This window comes from Rattus norvegicus, chromosome 4, assembly GCF_036323735.1.
Source record: "Rattus norvegicus strain BN/NHsdMcwi chromosome 4, GRCr8, whole genome shotgun sequence".
NCBI lineage: Eukaryota > Metazoa > Chordata > Mammalia > Rodentia > Muridae > Rattus > Rattus norvegicus.
Genome location: NC_086022.1, coordinates 26106187 through 26126281, shown reverse-complemented (window position 1 = coordinate 26126281; position 20095 = coordinate 26106187). Strand labels below are relative to the sequence as shown.

Below are 20095 nucleotides of genomic sequence, written 5' to 3'. Positions count from 1 at the left end.
GAAATAAGGTAGTCAAAGCTAGGCAGGTAGTGCACAGCTATAATCCCAGCATTCTGGAAGCTGGGGCAGAAAGATCACAAGTTACAGGTAAGCCTGCGTGACACAGTGAGATCCTGACTCAAATAAACAAGAACAGGAATTTGGTGCCCGTTTTCTTTTATACCTAGTTAAGCTTCCACCAAGTCCCATTCAATCCAGCGGCATCGCAGACTTCGCAATCTAGAGCAGGATGGAACTAGTCACCCAGCGTGCGTCACCTCTTTCACTGTGGCGCCAGAGGCAACAGTAAGATGACGTTTTCATCTGGAACTCATTGCCATGCTGGTAGCACCTCAGAGGTCTGATGCAGTTCCAACCTCAGGCTTACCAGGGAGTGAAATTCTAGACATAAAGGAGCAACGGGGCAGCCTGCAGCAGCCCTCCTGCCAAGGCAGGTGAGGACAGGCCTGGCTTAAATAAGGAACCTGTGGGGCAGCTGCACCCCACACACCCATGCCTGGCTTAGGATAGAGTCCAGCAGTGCACACTCAAGTGCCCTGCACAGCCTACCCCAGAGCTCATAGCTTTACTGGAGCCCAACCATCGTACTTGCCCCAGAAGCAAGGCATCTCGGAATATCTTGGGTATCCTCCAGCTTGGACACAGTTGTTAGGGAGAGGGAAATTGTCTGGCACGGAGACTTGGAGAGGAAGTGAAACCTAATTGTTGCCTAACCCCGGAGCAGGTGGGGCGGTGCCTGTGGGTTCATTTGGAGTTTGAGAGAAAAACCATCTTTCTTTCTATAGCACAGCAACCAGAGTGTGACTCTGCAAAATTTTGTTTCTTGTTTTCATTATATTGAAAGTGTTAGGAACACATAGAAGCGTTCTAGTTCAACACAGTGTCTTGGTTACCGAGATTCTGCTCTCCAGAGTCACTAAAAGGAAAGAGAAGCTAAACTGGGACTTCCAATGTTACAGACCTCACAATGACTCAGCAGCACATTGCATTTCAAGTTGGCTTTTGTTGGTTGAATAGTCAGTCAACATACAGATACAGTAAAATCCATTGTGAGTATATGTAGTTGTGTCAGGACACTAATGAGAAGCAAAAGGACCCTGAGGCTTTTTCTCTTCCCTAGGGTTTCACATTCGGGAAAGCTGGCGAGATCCTCACCACAAGGCTCCGGTCCATGGCCTTCAAAGCAATGCTAAGACAGGTGAGTGCATTGCAGATGATGCCTAGTGTTTAGATTTAGGACTCTGCCTGCTGTTGTTCGCAAAATGATGCTCGTATTTCCCCTCAACAACTTCCAAGCAAGAAATGACTAGGGTCCTACTAGTTACTGTAGTCCTGAAATAGCCGATGACTCCTCGAGGTTTTCCTGGGAGCAGATTCTTCAAGAGTTCTTTGGCTTATTCTGCAGACTCTGTGTCTTCATATAGATACTCATCTCCAGTATTAATTCTTTGGATTCTGCGGATGCTGGCCAGGCTTTGGAGACTGTAGGGTGCCTTTGAGAAGGTGGTTGGTAGTATTCATGTTCTTCTGCCACAGTTGACCTTCTAACTAGGTTTCCCCAGATGCTAGAAGTTGAATTATGTTTTGCCCATGTGCCCTGTTCTGACATTCGATCACGTGTTCATTTATTGACACTTTACTGATTATGCAAGTTCACATTCTGGGGCAGGTTGTATGGGAAATGTGAAAGCATATATCCCACCTTTAAGGGAAAGGCCCTAAAGAGAGCCGGTTGACTTGAATTGGTTAAATCCCTATTCACACTGGGCAGGCAGTGGGCATTCCAGTCTTAGCACATCTGAATTGATGAATTCTTTGGGAGACCTTCCAAACTCCTGCTACGTGGGAGAATTAACTCTATACGAAAGTAAAAGATACTGCCAGTAAGTATTTATAATTAGTATCAAACTTAAGATAACACTTTTAAAAATCCTCGTGTAGGCAAAATAAAAGTGTAGCAAGAATTCAACATTTAATTTCCCTGTTTACGGTTTATAAAAAAAAAAAAGATAGTCTCTTAATGAGAATGGCACCCTAGGGAGCAGAGGTGTCCACAGTACAAGACGTGACAAGAGCTAGCTGTGACAATTTGGTAGAAAGAGCAGCCACGGGAGCCCAGCCTTGCGTGGGCCTGGCAGATGAATCCATTCCTTCCTGACTAGGACCCCTTTCTCTTACGGGGAATAGCCAGGACGGGTGGCCCAGTGTGTCTGTAGTGTGGTGCTCAGGCTTGTATCTGGACCACCACTCTGTATAGAAGGCTTCCCCTGAATTCCAATACCCACACTCAGTTTGGATGTCTCTCTTCACGGAAGCACTTCGAGAGGGCTTCGTTTCTGTTGGTTTTAGCTGTGAGTTCATTTAAAGGTGTGTTTTATTCCACAGGACATGAGCTGGTTTGACGATCATAAAAACAGTACTGGTGCCCTCTCTACAAGACTCGCCACAGACGCTGCGCAGGTCCAAGGAGTGAGTAGGCTGCTCTCTGCTAGTCTTGTCCTTAGGAAAGCAAGCGCAGCATTGCTCTATCTGCTGAGATGCTTTCAGCCGGGGTCGGAGGGCAGGGTGATTAGCTCAGTGGTACAGAGCTCGCCTGGAGTGTACACGGCCCTAAAAACAGTTTTACAAAGATACTTTTAATTGGAACTATCAGAGCATCCAGCTGAAACTGACTTGAACAGAAAGGGAAAGTTTAGACTTCAGGTCGACTGATCGACTGGCTTGGTCCAGGCAATCAGAGGCCCAGATTCCTTGTCTGTATGATGAATTGCCTCTTCGGTGTTGGCTTTGTGAGGCCCATTTCCTGGTTGGCAACCGATAGCAACTAGAACTGGAAGCTTCTTCATTTCCCATCTCTGGAAAGGACACACATCTGTACCTTGTCCATCAAGTGAAAACCCTTTCCATAACTCTTGTTGTAACAGCTCATAAATCACACACCCAAGCCTGAACCAATAGCTATCTCAAGAGAAGGCTGTTCTCTGGTCAGCTTGGGTCCCCACCCTGTACGATTCACTGATTTCATGGGAGAAGGGAAGGGATGGGGAACACCAGAGAGTTGACAGAGAGTTGTCTATGACAATGGGCCTGATTTTCTGAACTATACAAACAACTAGTTCAGCTGTAGCGTTTTGCGGTTGGCGGTCTTGTAGGAAGTGAATCCTTGGTAACACGGTTTCAAAGAGAGTGTAAATTTCTGCCTGAACAATCGAACCAATAATTTAAATTATTGATGTTGTGGTTGGATTCCCCTTTTGAAAGGCTCATGCCCTCACAGCCTATCTCTACAGTAGGTGATTGCCTGGCCTGGAGGGAGAGAACAGAACCCTGAAGCCTTGCAGGTTAGGCATAAGCTATGGGTTTGTTGAGAAGGGTGAAACTCTTCACATTCAGAATAGGAGCCTAAGCCTGGAACCCATGGCTTTGGAAGTTCACTCAGCTGCCTTATTCTTTTTCTCTCGCAGGCCACAGGAACCAGGTTGGCTTTAATTGCACAGAACACAGCCAACCTTGGAACGGGTATTATTATATCATTTATTTACGGTTGGCAACTGACACTTCTGCTCTTATCAGTTGTTCCATTCATTGCTGTAGCGGGAATTGTTGAAATGAAAATGTTGGCTGGCAACGCCAAGAGAGATAAAAAGGAGATGGAAGCTGCTGGAAAGGTGAGCTAAGCGGGCTCCAGCTTACAGAAGGGCTGCGTGTACACACTGCTGGCTTGATTTGTCGTGTGACGCTATACACTCCAACTGACAATACACGGCCTGTGCAGAAATGCCCTACTGTGTTGATAATCCCTGGAACCTGAAAATGACATAGTTCCTGTGACACTTCTAGCTTCAAGACAGAACTTGTTATAAAGATCTTCCAAACTGCCTAAATGCATTTCATCTTGACATCATACCTGGCATCGTCGAGAGCATAAATGTTGCTGTTTTTACCAATAAGTGTGTAAGACAGAGTATAGAAATGAATTATTTAAGATCAGAAGATTCCTCATACTGGTCCCTTACCCTGTTGTGATTTTTTTTTTATTGTTAAAGTTAGCACCCACCAGGTGGCAGTAACTCCCTATTTTGTAGTTCTAATTAATCTGTCGCGAAGATTGAGATTGTGTGACAACTGTACTACCTATGGGAAGTCATCGTTATTATTGACTTATTCTTAATATCTTCATGGTCATCCTGTGAAGTAGATGATAACGCTACCTCACTTGTGTAGATCTGTGTGTGTGTTTCCACACACTCAAGCACACACTCATGCCAAGTAGGCAAGACCATAGAATGCATTGAGTGTGGTCTTTTATTGTTTTCTGCTATTCTTTTTTTTTTTTTTTTTTTTGGTTCTTTTTTTCGGAGCTGGGGATCGAACCCAGGGCCTTGCACTTCCTAGGCAAGCGCTCTACCACTGAGCTAAATCCCCAACCCCCGTTTTCTGCTATTCTTGATAGATCATCCCTCACTGAACCTCAGTCTCCCCCATTTTGTGTAGAGGGGTTGGCTAGTGAACTCCCAGAATCTGCCTGCCTCTGCTCCTGACCACTGGGCTGACAGGCTTCTTATATGGATACTGCATATTTGAACTGAGGTCTGGATGCTTTTCAGAGCAAGTACTCTGACCTGCTGAGCAAATGTGGAGATGTGGACAGGAAGTTATTCCAAGCCAAAGCACAGCACTATTCTCTCAATAGGTATCTAGGTATGTCTGAATCTGTATATAAATGTGACTTGCAAGGCACGCACATTCAGACGGTCAGTCGTAGGCTGTATTCATGGATGTATTTATTCTTGAGGGTGTAAACATCGTCCTTTCATGAAAAATTAGAAAGAAAAGGAGATGGCCAGTACAAACTGATGGTTCTACAACACTGGCCTGAAAATTCTGTCACAGGCATCACGCAAACACTTTCATAAGAGCTGTATATGGCGGGAAAGACAGTGTCTCTACCTTGCGAGGAGAGAGGCTTTGGTGTTGAGTGACTGGGTACCTCTGTGTGGCTGACATGAGAGGGAAGAGTAAAGCTGGTTGTAGTGGAACATGTTTACATGCTCATCACTCAAGAGTTAGAAGCAGGAGACTTGCCATCACTTCAAAGCCATTCTGGGTTACACAGCGATACACTATCACAAAATAAAACAGGCAAACAAACATAAAACAAAGCACAGACTAGGGTTGCATGAGACAAGTTTCCACTTAACCCGTTCTGTCCACTGAGATCTGCCACTTCCTCTTCCTATAAGTGGCCATGACTGCCGCTCCATGGCGGGTCGGTGTTCCTCCAAACTCTAGTCATTTGCCCCAGGCATGACCTTGCCCTGGAATCAGAGTTCTCTGGAAACGTGTGTTGTGGGTCCTGGACTTCATTCTTGTTTCCAGGTGCTGAATGTTTTCTTATGTACTATAGGGTACTTATGTGCTGTAGGGCGCCATTTTCTTCACTCTGGGTACCCTAGCTCACTCTGTGTGTCACAGCCTAAGAAACAACAGCAGCAGCAACAAAACCAAACAAACAAATAAACCTCCCTAAAAACCGTTCTGTCTCCCACCATCTTGTAGTCCTTTCTCGATCCTCAAGAGAATATGGTCATAGTGAAGATAATTTTTCCTTCAGCAAATTACACAAATAAAACTATCTTGAGTTGACCCAGCATAGTGGCCACGACCCTACTGAGAGAGTTAATATTTTGCTAGCAATGAAAACTATCAAAATTTAACAGAAGTATGGCAGTGAGGATTGAGTAGTGTTTCAAACACACAAAAACATCGAGTTCTCAGTCTTGTTCTTCTGTTCACACCACATGATGGTGGAGAAAACTCTGCCAGTTCCAATGGCCTTTCTATCTTGGTGGAATGAGGTGCTATCCATGATGATGTCCAGATTTCTTCATAAACTTCCTAAAGCTGCCATCTTGGGGATCAGTGGATGAATGGCTTACCATGCAGCCTAATGTTAGGCTTGAAGAATGTGAGGTATTACAAATATTTTAGTTCCCAACAATTCAATCCTGGTCCAAATTTGCTTTCTAAACCAACTTGTTGGTTCACTGAGAGAATCTGGTTAGTTTCTGTTGTAGTGTAGTAGGTAAGTTATGATCCTTAATGGTACTTGGAAGGCATTTAAGACCAGTGGGGGTCTACATTGAGTTCTACCCCATGGAGCAGCATTGTGAAATTGGGCTCAGAGAATAGAGTGGGAAACTGGGTGAGCTCCTCCCTATCAAAAGGAAATGATCTCTTACTTGCATATGAATTTTTATTAATGAATAAAATATTTCAGGAATCGTGATAGTCTGATTTCAATTTTCCAAGGAGACCTTGTTAATGTGAGTATTTGTTGCTGGTCAGTAGGAGGAAGATGGCAAAGATTATATCTATAAATCATATTTATACTTGTAATAACATCCTCTAAATATAACACTAATATATGCACAGCCTACTAATTAGTTCCATCAGACCATCCTTTGTAATCCAAATAATAAATTTGTATTATGACCATCTTGACTAGATCCCCTTTACTGAGCTCAGGAGCTCAGTAAAAGATAATGTATGACCAGAAAATCAAGGGTTAATGGAAAACTTGTTTACAACTTGTTTCTCAGTGTGCAAAATCTCAAAATAGACAGAGCAGACAGTGCAATTGGCTAAGAGCAGACTTGGCATCAGATGGCCTGGCAGTCCTCATTCTCTGAGTTAGTTCTGAGGCTTCAGGCCTTGTGGGGAATCCCCTCTCACCTTACTTCCTCATCTGTGAAAACAGGAATAACACTACCCTACAAGGTTGTCCTCAGGCTAAAGGAAATTATGTCCTTTAATGTGGCAACACTTTGGCTGCTTCTATTGTCTGTTACAGATTATTCTTAGTATTTTGAAGATAGAAGAGTTTTTTAGCCTAACATAAAAAATATCTTTCACGGGGTTGGGGATTTAGCTCACTGGTAGAGCGCTTGCCTAGCAAGCGCAAGGCCCTGGGTTCGGTCCCCAGCTCCGAAAAAAAGAAAAAAAAATATCTTTCACCTACTTACAACAGAAAGCTGAAATACAAGTGTTGAAGCTGATGAAATGAAAACACAAAATTTAACATCTGATATTCCTGGGGTTGACGTGATTTAGACTCAATAGCTAATCACAGTCGATGCTCAAGGGATGGTTTGGTTATAAGGATTCAAAACAAAACAACAAACCTTATGTTGGCTTGGGTTGAAGTGGTTTGACATTAAGGATGTATTTTAAGTACAGAAAATAATACACTGGCTATCTCTTAACCCACAGGCTGTATTGTCTCTGAGTCGCTCTGTACGTATGTGTTTGTCTCTTAGGTACACAAGCTATATTATCTCTGAGTCTCTCCGTATATATGTCTCTGTTTCATAGACCCATAGGTTGTATTGTATCTGACTCTCTGTGTACATATGTCTCTGTTTCATAGGCCCATGGGCTATATTCGCTCTCAGTCTCTCTGTATACACGTCTCTGTTTCATAGGCCTACAGGCTGTATTCGCTCTGAGTCTCTCTGCCTCCTGAGACCACAGGCTGTACTCTTTTTAAGCCTCTCTGCACATCTATCTTACTCCTCAACCATCTGCATTCATATCTGCTCCCCAATGATGGCTACCCCTATGAATTCACAGGGCCTTCCAAAGGAAGGTACTTCCTCCAGCTCCAGGAAACTAAGTCTGATTAACCAGGATCAGGCATGCTTCGTTCACTTAAATACAATATAAAGCAAGGTCAATTCATTTCCAGTTGGAGTCTCCTGCGTGTAGGCAGACAGTCTGTTTAAGAATGGGTGTGTCCAGGGTGAAAATGGCCATCATTTCCAGTAACCTCCAGAAACCATTGCTTAATCTTGTCTTCTAGACTCTACCCTATAAAGGAAGCAAGGTCGCTAAAGGGCTGTGATTGAAGTCAGTCACGTGACTGCCTAATGGCAGGGCTATATGTTTCGTTCTGGGCCTCAGGTGTAAGCTTCCATGAGCACCCAGAGACTTAGCTACTCTTCTGTGCACAGTACCAAGGCCGGTTTTGTTAGAATCCTAGTCTTAAAGAACATATCCTGCGTTTTGATGTTACTAGAAGGACTCTAAAATATATTTACTTAATGCTTACAGTCCATCCGACCGTTACTTTTCACTTCAGAAATAAAAGCAGCACTTCTAATGAAGATTTTTCTGTTATAGATTGCAACAGAGGCAATAGAAAATATTCGGACTGTTGTATCCTTGACCCAAGAGAGAAAATTTGAGTCAATGTATGTTGAAAAATTACACGGACCTTACAGGTAATACACTTATGATTGCTTTTCCAGGGATGTGCTACTGTTCCCTAAGAGCATTAGACATTTCTACTGAGAACAATCATGACCCTTGTCCGATAATTATCTCATCGAGTCCTGGGACTCAACTTCATTTCTACTGTGGACACAGTAAGATTAGGTCTCTGAGGGCCAAGAGTTACTGAAAGCTGCATGACACCCGGGTCACTGCGGTGTAACCCAGCTGAGTGGTTCAGGATGAGCATTCTCTGAAGGAGTTGTCCAAGCTTTTGTTTGCTTTAGTACGTAGGCTGATTTAAGTATGTGCCATTTCCTCATTACCTTGTGGAAAATTTAGAACTCCAAAGAATGAAAAGCTGAAAAAATTAGTAATGTGATCATAATTTAAAGACTGAAAATGGTTTCGTAATGTTAAGTGTGACACTGTAGTCACAGTATTTGACAATGTGCAAGTGAAACCTTTCAAGTCAGCGTAACACCATGCTCACAGTACACAGGATCCACCTCCCAAATGAGCACAACACCACGGTCACACGGTCACAGTATGCAAGTACACACAAGTATACATGCCACGATGCCACCCAAATCGCCAAGACAGTGAATTTTCTTTGCCAAACGAAATTACTGTGGGTGGATTTAGAAACTTCATAAAGTACAGCTACAGTTCTATAATAATGTAAAACAAAAGACTAGATCCTCCAAGCAGGATCTAGCTTGGAGAACCTCGGGTGTGTATTTATACAATCATCAATTATCCAACTTTTGTGAAACTGGAATGAGTTTTAACATGTGACTACAGTTGTTTCAGGACCTGTAATGATATGTCGTTCAGATAATTCCAATGTTATCCTGTGTATTTTTGACACAGTCGTTACACAGTATGGTTTGAATATATGAATTATTAAATAATGAACAATACCAGTTATCATTTGAACACCCACCATGTGCTAGGTACTATGATGGCTATTGGCATTGTTTGCTGCATTTAATTGCCAAAGGAACGTTTCGTCATAGAGACTATTTCATTGTGTAAGTCAGAAATCCACTGAGTTACCTACTTAACCTATTATCTTTCAAGGCAGGAGGTTAGCTCAGGCTGGCCAGGATAAGCTGTGCTCTTTCAGCCAGATAGGGCATAAGAGGAGCTGAATGATGTCTATGAACATTAATTTTGAATAAGTGAATGTGCTTTTCAGGAATTCAGTGCGGAAGGCTCACATCTACGGCATCACTTTTAGCATCTCACAAGCATTCATGTACTTTTCTTATGCTGGCTGCTTTCGATTTGGTTCTTACCTCATTGTGAATGGACACATGCGCTTCAAGGATGTCATCCTGTGAGTAGCTTTGAAAGTGTGGAGGTTGTTTTATACCAATCCTATAGTATGGTTTCAAGGCGTACGCAAAAAGTGTGGCATAGGGGAAAAAAATCATCTCTCTGAGATGAGATCAAGGAGGTCAGTTTCCTGGAGCTGTTACCCTGGTAGGCACAGAAATCTGATCTTGGTCCCCACACCAAGCACAGTTTCATCATCCTAGGGGTCTAAAGTTCACCAAGCTTGTGACACTGAGAGCAAAGCAAGAGGTTGGTTGTGTATGTGAACCTTTTCAGGACAGGAGTAAGCAGTAAACTGTATGGATGTAATTAGGAAGTTGTTGAAGATAGTGGAGCCAAATCAGGGTGGGGTTAAACAGCTTGTTTCATTTCCAGACCCAAACCACGGTCCTGATGATGGGATGGGAAGTCTGCCTAAAGTCTGGCAAATCTACTCTCTTTCCCTAACTGGGAGGAGTCAGGGGCCAAGTCTCTGTCTTATATACGTGGACACCCAGGGTTGCCTGCATTATTACTGTGGGGACTTCCCTTTCTACTGTCCATTGTTGGTGGGGTCTTTTGTTTTGTTTTTTGTTTGTTTTTTGAAAAGCCTCTAGATACAGATACGTGAGTTTTTTTCTGAGTCTGTTGTATTCATTCGGTTTAGTATCTGTTTTTATGCCAGTACAATGCTGTCCTAGTTCCTGTGGTAGGTAGTTTGCCTCAGAACCAAGTATTACGAAGTCTGTAGCTTTCGTCCTTTTGCTCAAGATTGTATTCTGTTTTTGTGTGTATGATTTCATAATTTTTAAACATTTTTTATAGTTCTGTAAACAATACCATTAGTATTTTGATAGGAACTGACTGCATTTAAATCTTTGGATTGCTTTGAGTAATATGAACTTTACACAACATACTTCCAATCCATGAAGAAGGAAGATTTTCCCTTTTCTTATTCTCTTCAGTTTCTAAGATATGTGTTTGCATTACAATGGCTTCCAATTCTTTGGTCAAGTTTGTCCCAATGTTACTTATTTATTTATTTATTTTTGTAACCATTAAAAATGAGGTTGATTTGTAGTTTTCAGGTCTGATTTTATTTATGTAGGTTACGCTGGTCCTTTCTATTTTTTATCCTGGGCAATCTAGCTCAAGGTTTTTTATTTTCTCTTAATTTTATTGAAGGACTATGTTTCACTTATCTTTTGTACTGATTTCATTTCTTGTTTATTTTGCTCTGATCTTCAAATTTTTGTTTGTGCATTATTATTATTATTATTAGTAGTAGTAGTAGTGTTGTTGTTAATGTATATTGTATATGTGTGTGTGAGAGAGAAAAAAGACAGGGAGAGGAGAGAGAGACAGAGGGGAGGAAGGAAGAAGGGAAGGGGAGAGGGAGAGAGAGAGAGAGAGAGAGAGAGAGAGAACAGTCAGAGGACAGAGGATGCTGTGGGAGTCTTACTCTCCTTCAGGCTGTGTAACCATTTCCCCACTAGGCCCTTATTCTTACATCTCTCCATCCTGGGGACACATCTTTTAGGTCATTTGAAGATTTCTTTTGATGTTGGCACTCACCACTATACAGTTTCCTCCTGGTATTGGTTCTCTGCAGCCTGCCTGTTTAGTCAACTGCGTTTCCAATTGCGTCTGTTTCAGAAAACTGTGACTTACTTCTCAGTTTGTCAGTGGCCTACTCTTCATTTAAAAGTTTTTGTTCAGTCTCCAGGCCCTTACAAAATTTCCAAAATTTCCAAAATGCCTTTTATTGTTGGCATCTTCCTCTGTGATCAGGAAGATAAATTTCCAGTTCTTTTGACCTGAAAACTAATCTATTTTAGAGAGAACTCCATGAACTGCTGAAAGCGTATGTTCTGTAAATGTTAAATAAAATAATCTGTTGATGTATATTTATTAAAACTTATTTACTCCAGTGATTGCTCTCACATGTGGTACAGGATTGTCCAAACCATACACTTGGAACTGATGATCATTGGCTCTGCCTCTCACTGCACCTCTTAGGTATTTTGGGCTTCAGTGTTTTTCAGTCTTAAAACGAGTATACCTGGGAACTAAAATGAGTTGCAATCACAAATCAGATTCAATTGTAAGCCATTTCAGGAAAATGAAAAGCTTTGGAGGCTCTCACCAACTCAGAACGAGAGCCCCACTGCTAGAAGGTGAACAGAAAGAACCAGACCGAGACAGTGGGTCCTGCCTCCCCTCTAAATTCTTGTTGCTGTAGTTACTGGAATCTCACGGCTATGTGTGTGGGCTTGGGGAAATGACAATTGAAGAAGAACTATGTAAATGTTAGTTCCAAGTTTGCCTTTGGACTTGGAACACTTTGGAGCTAATTAGAACCCCTCTATCTCTATCCAGGGTGTTCTCAGCAATCGTGCTTGGTGCAGTGGCTCTAGGACATGCCAGCTCATTTGCTCCAGACTATGCAAAAGCCAAGCTGTCTGCAGCGTACTTATTCAGTCTGTTTGAAAGACAACCTCTGATTGACAGCTACAGCAGAGAAGGAATGTGGCCGGTAAATGTTCTTTGGCCTAGATGGCTGAGCTCTGTCCTAAAGGTTTTCTTTCTGTTTTTCTTTTTTCTTTTTTCCTTGTTTCTTTCTTTGTTTCTCTTTCTTCCTTCCTTCCTTCCTTTCTTCCTTCCTTTCTTTCTTTCTTTCTTTCTTTCTTTCTTTCATTCTTTAAATATTTATTTATATGACTACACTGTCGCTGTCTTCACACACACCAGAAGAGTGCATCAGATCCCATTACAGATGGCTGTGAGCCACCATGTGGTTGCTGGGAATTGAACTCAGGACCTCTGGAAGAGTAGTCAGTGCTCTTAGCCACTGAGCCATCTCTCCAGCCCAAGGTTTTCTTTCTATCACAATGACATGATCATATACTTTGCTTCATTGTGATATTTATGTGGCTAGTATCTCAACAAATTTTTATCTTTTGGCATTTAAAAAATTTAGCATAAGATAGACTGAAACAAAAACAATTTTGATAATAGCTTAGTCTTTTCTACATGGAGGTCTATGCGATATAATTCAGTCACAATGATACAGTTAGCAATTTAGCTTTAGATACTGCTGCAGCCGTTCTTAAGCCTCAGAGCCCTTGGCTCAGTATTAGCTTTGCACAAATCAGACACTTGAGTTTCGGTAGCCCGTCTGTATAGTGGCTTCTTGTCTAATCAATACTCACATTTTCATTTTCTATCACAATGAACTTGCTAACTGTGTGAACGTGTGCGAGCACTATGCCAAATAGGCATTTCTTGCTTCACTATTACTGGTCTTGGTAAAGTTTCCTTGAAATAATAATTCCATTGAGTGTGAGATCAATTTAATAAAAAAAAATTGTAAACAACTTTTTAGGATAAGTTTGAAGGAAGCGTGACATTCAATGAAGTTGTGTTCAATTATCCCACCCGGGCCAATGTGCCAGTGCTTCAGGGGCTGAGCCTCGAGGTGAAGAAGGGGCAGACCCTGGCCCTGGTGGGCAGCAGTGGCTGCGGGAAGAGCACCGTGGTCCAGCTGCTCGAGCGCTTCTACGACCCCATGGCCGGAACAGTGGTGAGCATCTTAGTAAATTGATTCATGGATGTTATTTTATGTGATCAGTCTAACGATTGAGTCTAATGTTTGAGTGAAGGTCTGAAACCTTACCTGGTGTAATAACCACAGCCTGTAAACTCCAAAGTGACACCTGTAACAATAAGTCTATTGGGTCATCTGCGCAGAATATCAGAAAGTACCGATAAGATTGGATTGACCCCTGGTGACCAGTGGGCTTTTTGACCCAGTCCAATCGTATTTATTTTATTTTCTCATATGTTACATCCCAAAGGCAGTTTCCCCTCCCTTCTTCCCTCTCAGTTCCTCCCCCATGCCTCCTATCTACCCCCAAACTCCTCCTCTTCCTCAGTTTCCCTTCAGAAAAGGGCAAACCTTCCAGGGATATCAACCAAACATGCCATATCAAGTTCCAATAAGACTACGTGGTATCTTTCGTATCAAGGCCGGGCAAGGCAACCCAGTAGAAGAAAAGGGTCCTCAAAGCAATCAAGGAGTCAGACACAGCCCAGTTTATACTATTAGGAGTCCCACAAGGACACCCAAGCTACACAACTATAACATATATGCAGGGGGCCTAGGGCAAACCGAGGCAAGCTCCCTGGTTGTTGGTTCAATCTCTGAGCCCCTATAAGCCTTGGGTTGAGTCTGTGGGTTTTCGTTTGGTGTCCTTGACACCTCTGGCTCCTACACTCCTTTCTCCCCCTTTTCCACAGGACTCCCAAGGTCTACCTAATGTTTGGCTGTGAGTCTCTACATCTGTTTCCATCAACTGCTGGATGAAGCCTTTCTGATGACAGTTGGGTTAGACACCAATTTATGAGTATAACCCAACAGCAGTAGGAATCATTTCCTTAGCCTTTTTTTTTTTTTTTTTTTGCCAGTCATGTTTGTTTCCATCCCAGGTCTCTGGACTATCCAGCCTCTGGGTCTTTGCCTTCCAGGCAGTGTTAGGACTGGGATCCCACTCATGGCATAGGTCTCAAGCTGGACCTGTCATTAGTTGGCCACTTACCCAATTTCTATGCCAGCTTTGCACAGATTGTTGGTTGAGGGGTTTGTGGCTGGGTTGGTGTCCCAGTCCCTCCATTGGAAGTCTTGCCTGGTTACAGGAGATGGCCTGTTCAGGCTCGTTATCCCACTATTGCTAGGAGTCGTAGCTAGCCTTACCCTGGTAGCTTCCTTTGCACTAGGCTTCAACCTTGACCTAGAAATATCCTCCAATTTCAGTCGTTTCTCCCAGAACTCATCTCCCTCCATTTTCTTGATGTCTGATTCCTCCTGTTCCTGTCCCTACCCATGGCCAGTCCACTTGAAGTACCTTTTCCATTTCTCCTTTCCAGAGAAATTCATGTCAAACCACTTGAGCTCTCTTTATTACTTAGCCTCTCTGGGTCTATGTAGAACTATTGATTTCCTTTACTTTATAGCTCATATTCACTTTTAAGAGAGTACTTTTTCTGGATCTGGGTCACCTCACTCAGGATGATCTTTTTGAGTACCATCCATTTGTCTGTAATTTTTCTTGTTTGTCTTGCTTTGGTTTTTAAGACAACATATTTCTGTGTAACCCTAGTTATCCTGAAACTCACTCTGTAAGACTAGGCTGGCCTTGAACTCACAGAGATCTATCTACCTCTGCCTCCTAGTGTTGGGACCTGTAAGTTTTTTTTAACAGCTGAGTAATACTCTATTGTGAAATTGTGTCATGTATTCTTTATCCAGTCTTCTGTTGAGGGACATTTAGGTTATTTCCAATCTCTGGCTATTATGAATAAAGCTACTATGAACATAGTTGAACAAGTGTCCTTGTGGTAGGATGGAGCATCCTTTGGGTATAGGCCCAGGAATGGTATAGCTGGATCTTGATGTAAGCCAATTCCCAACTTTCTGAGAAACTGTCATGATTTCCCGAGTGACTGTACAAGTTTGTGCTCTCAGCAGCAATGGAGGAGTGTTCTCCTTGCTCCGCATCCTTGCCAGCATGTGCTGCCACTTGTTTTAGATCTTAGCCATCCTGACAGGTATAAGCTCAAACCTCAAAGTAGCTTTGATTTGCATTTCCCTGATGGCTAATGGTGTTGTATATCTCTTTAAGTGCTCCATGGCCATTTGAAATTCCTCTGTTGAGAATTCTCTATTTTGATCTGTACCCCATTCTTAACTTGGATTATTTTGTTTGTTGATGTCTATTCTTGAGTATAATGGTTTGTGGATTTCTGTTTTTAAGCTCCTCGATGGTCAGGAAGCAAAGAAACTCAATGTCCAGTGGCTCCGAGCTCAACTTGGCATTGTGTCCCAGGAGCCCATCCTGTTTGACTGCAGCATCGCCGAGAACATCGCCTACGGAGACAACAGCCGTGTCGTGTCTCAGGATGAGATTGTGAGGGCGGCCAAGGAGGCCAACATCCACCCCTTCATTGAGACACTGCCCCAAGTGAGTTAACTCCAAACTTCTCAGCTGAACTTCAGGCAGGCGCATGGTTTTCCCTGAAGCGATTTCTAAAGTCCTTGCAATAATCTCAAGGCGAAGGGGCTGATGTGTCTGGGAGAAGACACTGGCCTTGATGATAGGAAGTTTCATCACCCTCAGGCAATGAGACACCCATGAGAGAAGGTCATGTTCAAAGGGCTTACCTCAGGTCCCATGTTAGTGTTCTAGGTTACATGTGCACTTTAGTTTGTTGTGGTCCATATGCTGCTTTCCCCACAAATGTAAGCTTTTGATTTTGACAGTCTTCTAGAGTCACACACAGTTGTGTGGAATACAGAGATTTCATGTTTTCTTTTTCTAGTCTTCGCTAATAATAACCTTGTTCTGAACTATGATACAAAAGTATCCAGAATGTTGACATCCAGACCAGTTTACTCATGCTTGTGTGTGTGTGTGTGTGTGTGTGTGTGTGTGTGTGTGTGTGTGTGTTTCTGCATAGCTGGAGTACAGCTGTGCATCCTGGGTAGCAGGTGTACATTACTGTACTGACACTTGAAGATCCAGAGCATTGCCATCACATGAAGATCCCTTGTGCTGCCATCCTTCCACTCATATGCCCCCTCCTCCCACTTCACTCTCACAGCTCTGGCAATACTCATCTGTCCTCATTCGCATCCCTGGCCATTGTAGAGACAGTATATACACCTAGGATGGGAGCTTATATGGCCAGGCTCTCACTCAGCACCTCTATCCTCTTATTTGCTGAATGGCAGTCCGTGCATGGCTGAACCACAGGTTACTTCTGTTAGGGTTCCTGGTTCGATCCCGGGTTTTGGCACCAATGTTAGGTTTTAAATCTCAACCCGTGCCTGGACAGAAAACACCAAGCCACCATTGTTCTCTGTGGAGAGGTTTAATGAGAGAAGAGTAGAAGAGCAGAAAGGCGGCCAGCCATGGGCACGTGGAGGGGGTGGGGGATGGGGAAGGGGGCAAGAGCAGCAAAGAACAAAGAGTAAGAGAGGAGTAAGAGAGGGCAAGAGAGGGCAAGCAGCCCCTTTTATAGTATCAGGCTAGCTGGCTGTTGCCAGGCAACTATGGGGCAGAGCTTTCCTGACTGTTCCCAGGTAGCTGTGGGGGTGGAGCTTAGACTCTCTCCTAGAGAAGCTTACCACAGTAAATCTAAATTTGACGTTGCGAATTCCTGACCACTGTGTTTTACATAAGCCTAGGTCCTAATATTTCTGGAATAAATACCCAGCAGCAAACCATTGAAGCACTTAATTGTGTCTTGTTTGTTTTACAAAACAGTACACTTCCCATAACCACCATTTATAGCCCTCCCAGCATGTTCTAAAGACTTGCCGGCATTTAGTATGGCTGTGAGGTTTTTATCTGCAGCCGTTTGATAGGAATATAAGATATATCGCAGTGGTCCTCTTATGCATTTACTAAAGGGAAAGTGAAGTCCCTGTCATTTATTATGCATTTGTAGCTATAATCTCTTTGGTAAAATGTCCCTTTATATCCTTTAAAATTTTCTAGGTTTTTTTTTTTTTCCTGTTGAGCTTTGAGTCTTTTATTCTCATTACTTTTAGATATGTATTTCGGGAATATTTTCTTCAAGTTAAAATTTGTTTTTTTTTTCTAAGTGGATGCTTAACAGAACAGAATTTTCAATCTTAGTGAATTTATTTTCCTTTCATGCATCTTGCTTTCGGATGCCAAATCTGTCACCGAGTCTACACATGCCTGTCTGAAAGATGTTCTCTGTTTTAAGAGAGTCCAGTTGTTTTATGACTTACCTTCAAGTGTGGTCTATTCTGCACTCCGTATTCCTTGGGACCTGTATAATCATGGCAAGATGACTTCCATTAGGGTGAAGGTAGAGGCATCTCCTTTAATGCATTCTTTCAGACCGCATGGGCTAACTACAGAAGATCTTAATCCCCACCCCCCACCCCAATTCTATACTGCTGGGAATTAAAAGTGAGTCACACAAATAAATGACTTTAAATTGTCTCCCAATTAACCTTTGGTGCCTAGGCACTGACCTGAATCAAGTAGTGATGACTGCAGGGAAACTTTAAACTTTCACCAGTTAACCTGATTTTGACACTGGACCTAAGGAGGTGAATTCCCACACTGTACATCACCCTGAATTTTGTGAAGACGTCAACGAAATATACATCCATTTTCCTGTGCTTTTCCCAAGGCTGAAAGCTTTCCTAAATTCCCAAAGTATACAAAAGTTTCTTTCTTTTATTTATCTCCTCTCTAAAAAGCCCTCCTTCCGCCTTATGTCCACATTCCTCCCTTCTTTTTTGTATCGTGTCACACAATAATTATAATTAACATTTAAGTCGATATTGATTATTAAGCTGTTAAAAGAGAATAAGCTAGTTTTTACATGGGTCATATGACTACTTCAAACTGAAAGAAAAATAACCCTTCGTGAGTCTGAGCTGTGATTCTACTGAAATCAGATTAAATGGTACTCACGTTAATGGCAGTAATTTGAAATAGCTCGGTTTCTTGTGACAGAATACCATTGAAAACTAAGGGCACTGCATTCTCATTCAGTTTTGAAGGCAAACATTATCTGGAGCTGAAAATACATTGTTAAAAATAACATTTACTATAGAAACATCTATCGATTTTAATTTTTTCCTTGTAAAGTCAACTGTATTAAAACAGTTTTACCTTTATTGATGGCTAATTTGCAGAAGTATGAAACAAGAGTAGGAGACAAGGGGACACAGCTCTCTGGAGGCCAGAAACAGAGGATTGCTATCGCCCGAGCCCTCATCAGACAGCCTCGGGTCCTACTGCTGGATGAAGCCACGTCGGCTTTGGACACTGAGAGTGAAAAGGTCTGCCTCCACCTGTCTTACTAATCTAGCAGAAAGATTGATGAGGAAAGCCAACATGAGGAAAGCAAACACGAGTTAGATACGATTATTTTGGAGTAATAGAACGTGTGCTTCTAAAAAATACACATATATTTCTAAACATGAAAGTAGCGTTCAAAAGGAAAAAGCTGGAAAAACTCATTTTGGTGCATGAACTGTAATGAAAAACTGAAAAGGGCTTTAAAGAAGAGATTAAGAAGATGATATTAGCAATTAGTCAGAAAGTTTAAAGAGTTCCAAGGGTCATTTGTATCACGGAAGACCATTTCTGTTACAATTGCAAAGCAAAATATAATGGTGCAGAGCACAACGGCAGCCATGTAAAATGCGCATGCCTAAAAACCTGGAAGTAGAGCACAATGGCAGCCATGTAAAATGCGCATGCCTAAAAACCTGGAAGTGGAGCACAATGGCAGTCATGTAAAATGCGCATGCTTAAAACCAGGATGTGGCGCACAACCGCAGCCATGTAAAAGGCGCATGCCTAAAGACATGTTCACAGAGATTAGAAAAAGAATTATAGTTGATGCTGCTCAGATAGCAAAGCTTTAAATATCCATCAAGCGTGTTACTCCAGTACTCAGTACAAAGCTCTTTTTGGGTTTTCGACAGGTCGTCCAGGAAGCGCTGGACAAAGCCAGGGAAGGCCGCACCTGCATTGTGATCGCGCACCGCCTGTCCACCATCCAGAACGCAGACTTGATCGTGGTGATCGACAACGGCAAGGTCAAGGAGCACGGCACCCACCAGCAGCTGCTGGCCCAGAAAGGCATCTATTTCTCCATGGTCAACATTCAAGCTGGCACACAGAACTTATGAACTTGTTACAGTATATTTTTAAAATAAATTCCAATCGTTTTTTTCACTTTATGACGCATAAGTCTCTCGTTGAAGTTACAAAATATAGATGTCTTATTCCACGTCAGTTTGTGATGTGGCTGATGGCTTGTGCTACAGCATCTGAAACTGAAAAGCTGGAAGCAACATCTGCCTGGACACATGCGACACCTACCTTGACAAAATGTAAGAACTACAGCGTGGATCTCTCTCCCTGAGCTGTCAGCATCCCTCAGAGAGACCATCAATGCTCAGGCATACACGTGGGAAACATTAATAGAGATCTCAAATGAGAGCTCGTTCCCCTGGCTCTGAATAGGTAGGCATGTGACAGGGTGCTTTTGGAGGTTTCCAAGTGCAGAGGAAAATTAGATTAGCACTCTGCATTCCTCTACGGTGGAATAGAAAGTGTTGGTTGTCATGATCATATGTTGTTTATTGTTTATATTCATTAATGTGTTCAATCCTACATATTAATGGGTTCAATGTAGTACTGTCATACTTGGGATATGCAGCAGCAGATCCAACCACCCTTTCCCATCCCCTCACAGCCCCTCCCTAATCTTAAGTAAACATTATTCTGTGTGCAAGTGGTCACATTTTAGCTTCACATGGACATTTGGTACTCATCTTTCTGTCTGGTTCATTTTTACTTAACATCTGTCCATTCCAACCATGTTGCTGCAAATGATGACTTCATTTTCCTGGTCTCTTTTCCTCTTGTACGACTGGAGATCAAAC

General features: G+C 42.5%; 1 protein-coding gene across 5 annotated transcripts in view; it reads left to right on the top strand.

Annotated features, from left to right (window-relative positions):
- The window catches only part of Abcb4 (ATP binding cassette subfamily B member 4), a 57546-nt gene extending 38159 nt beyond the window's left edge, over window positions 1–19387 (top strand). For 4 of the 5 annotated variants that reach the window (XM_017592474.3, XM_008762697.4, XM_006235999.4 and 1 more), the window contains 10 exons: window positions 1121–1198; window positions 2386–2469; window positions 3465–3668; window positions 8182–8282; window positions 9473–9613; window positions 11971–12127; window positions 12977–13174; window positions 15405–15611; window positions 18332–18478; window positions 19130–19387. In XM_017592474.3, coding sequence (XP_017447963.1) covers window positions 1121–1198; window positions 2386–2469; window positions 3465–3668; window positions 8182–8282; window positions 9473–9613; window positions 11971–12127; window positions 12977–13174; window positions 15405–15611; window positions 18332–18478; window positions 19130–19336 — 1524 coding nt within the window. In that variant the 3' untranslated portion in view covers window positions 19337–19387. 5 annotated transcript variants of the gene reach the window in all.
- The last annotated feature ends 708 nt before the right edge of the window (window positions 19388–20095 follow it).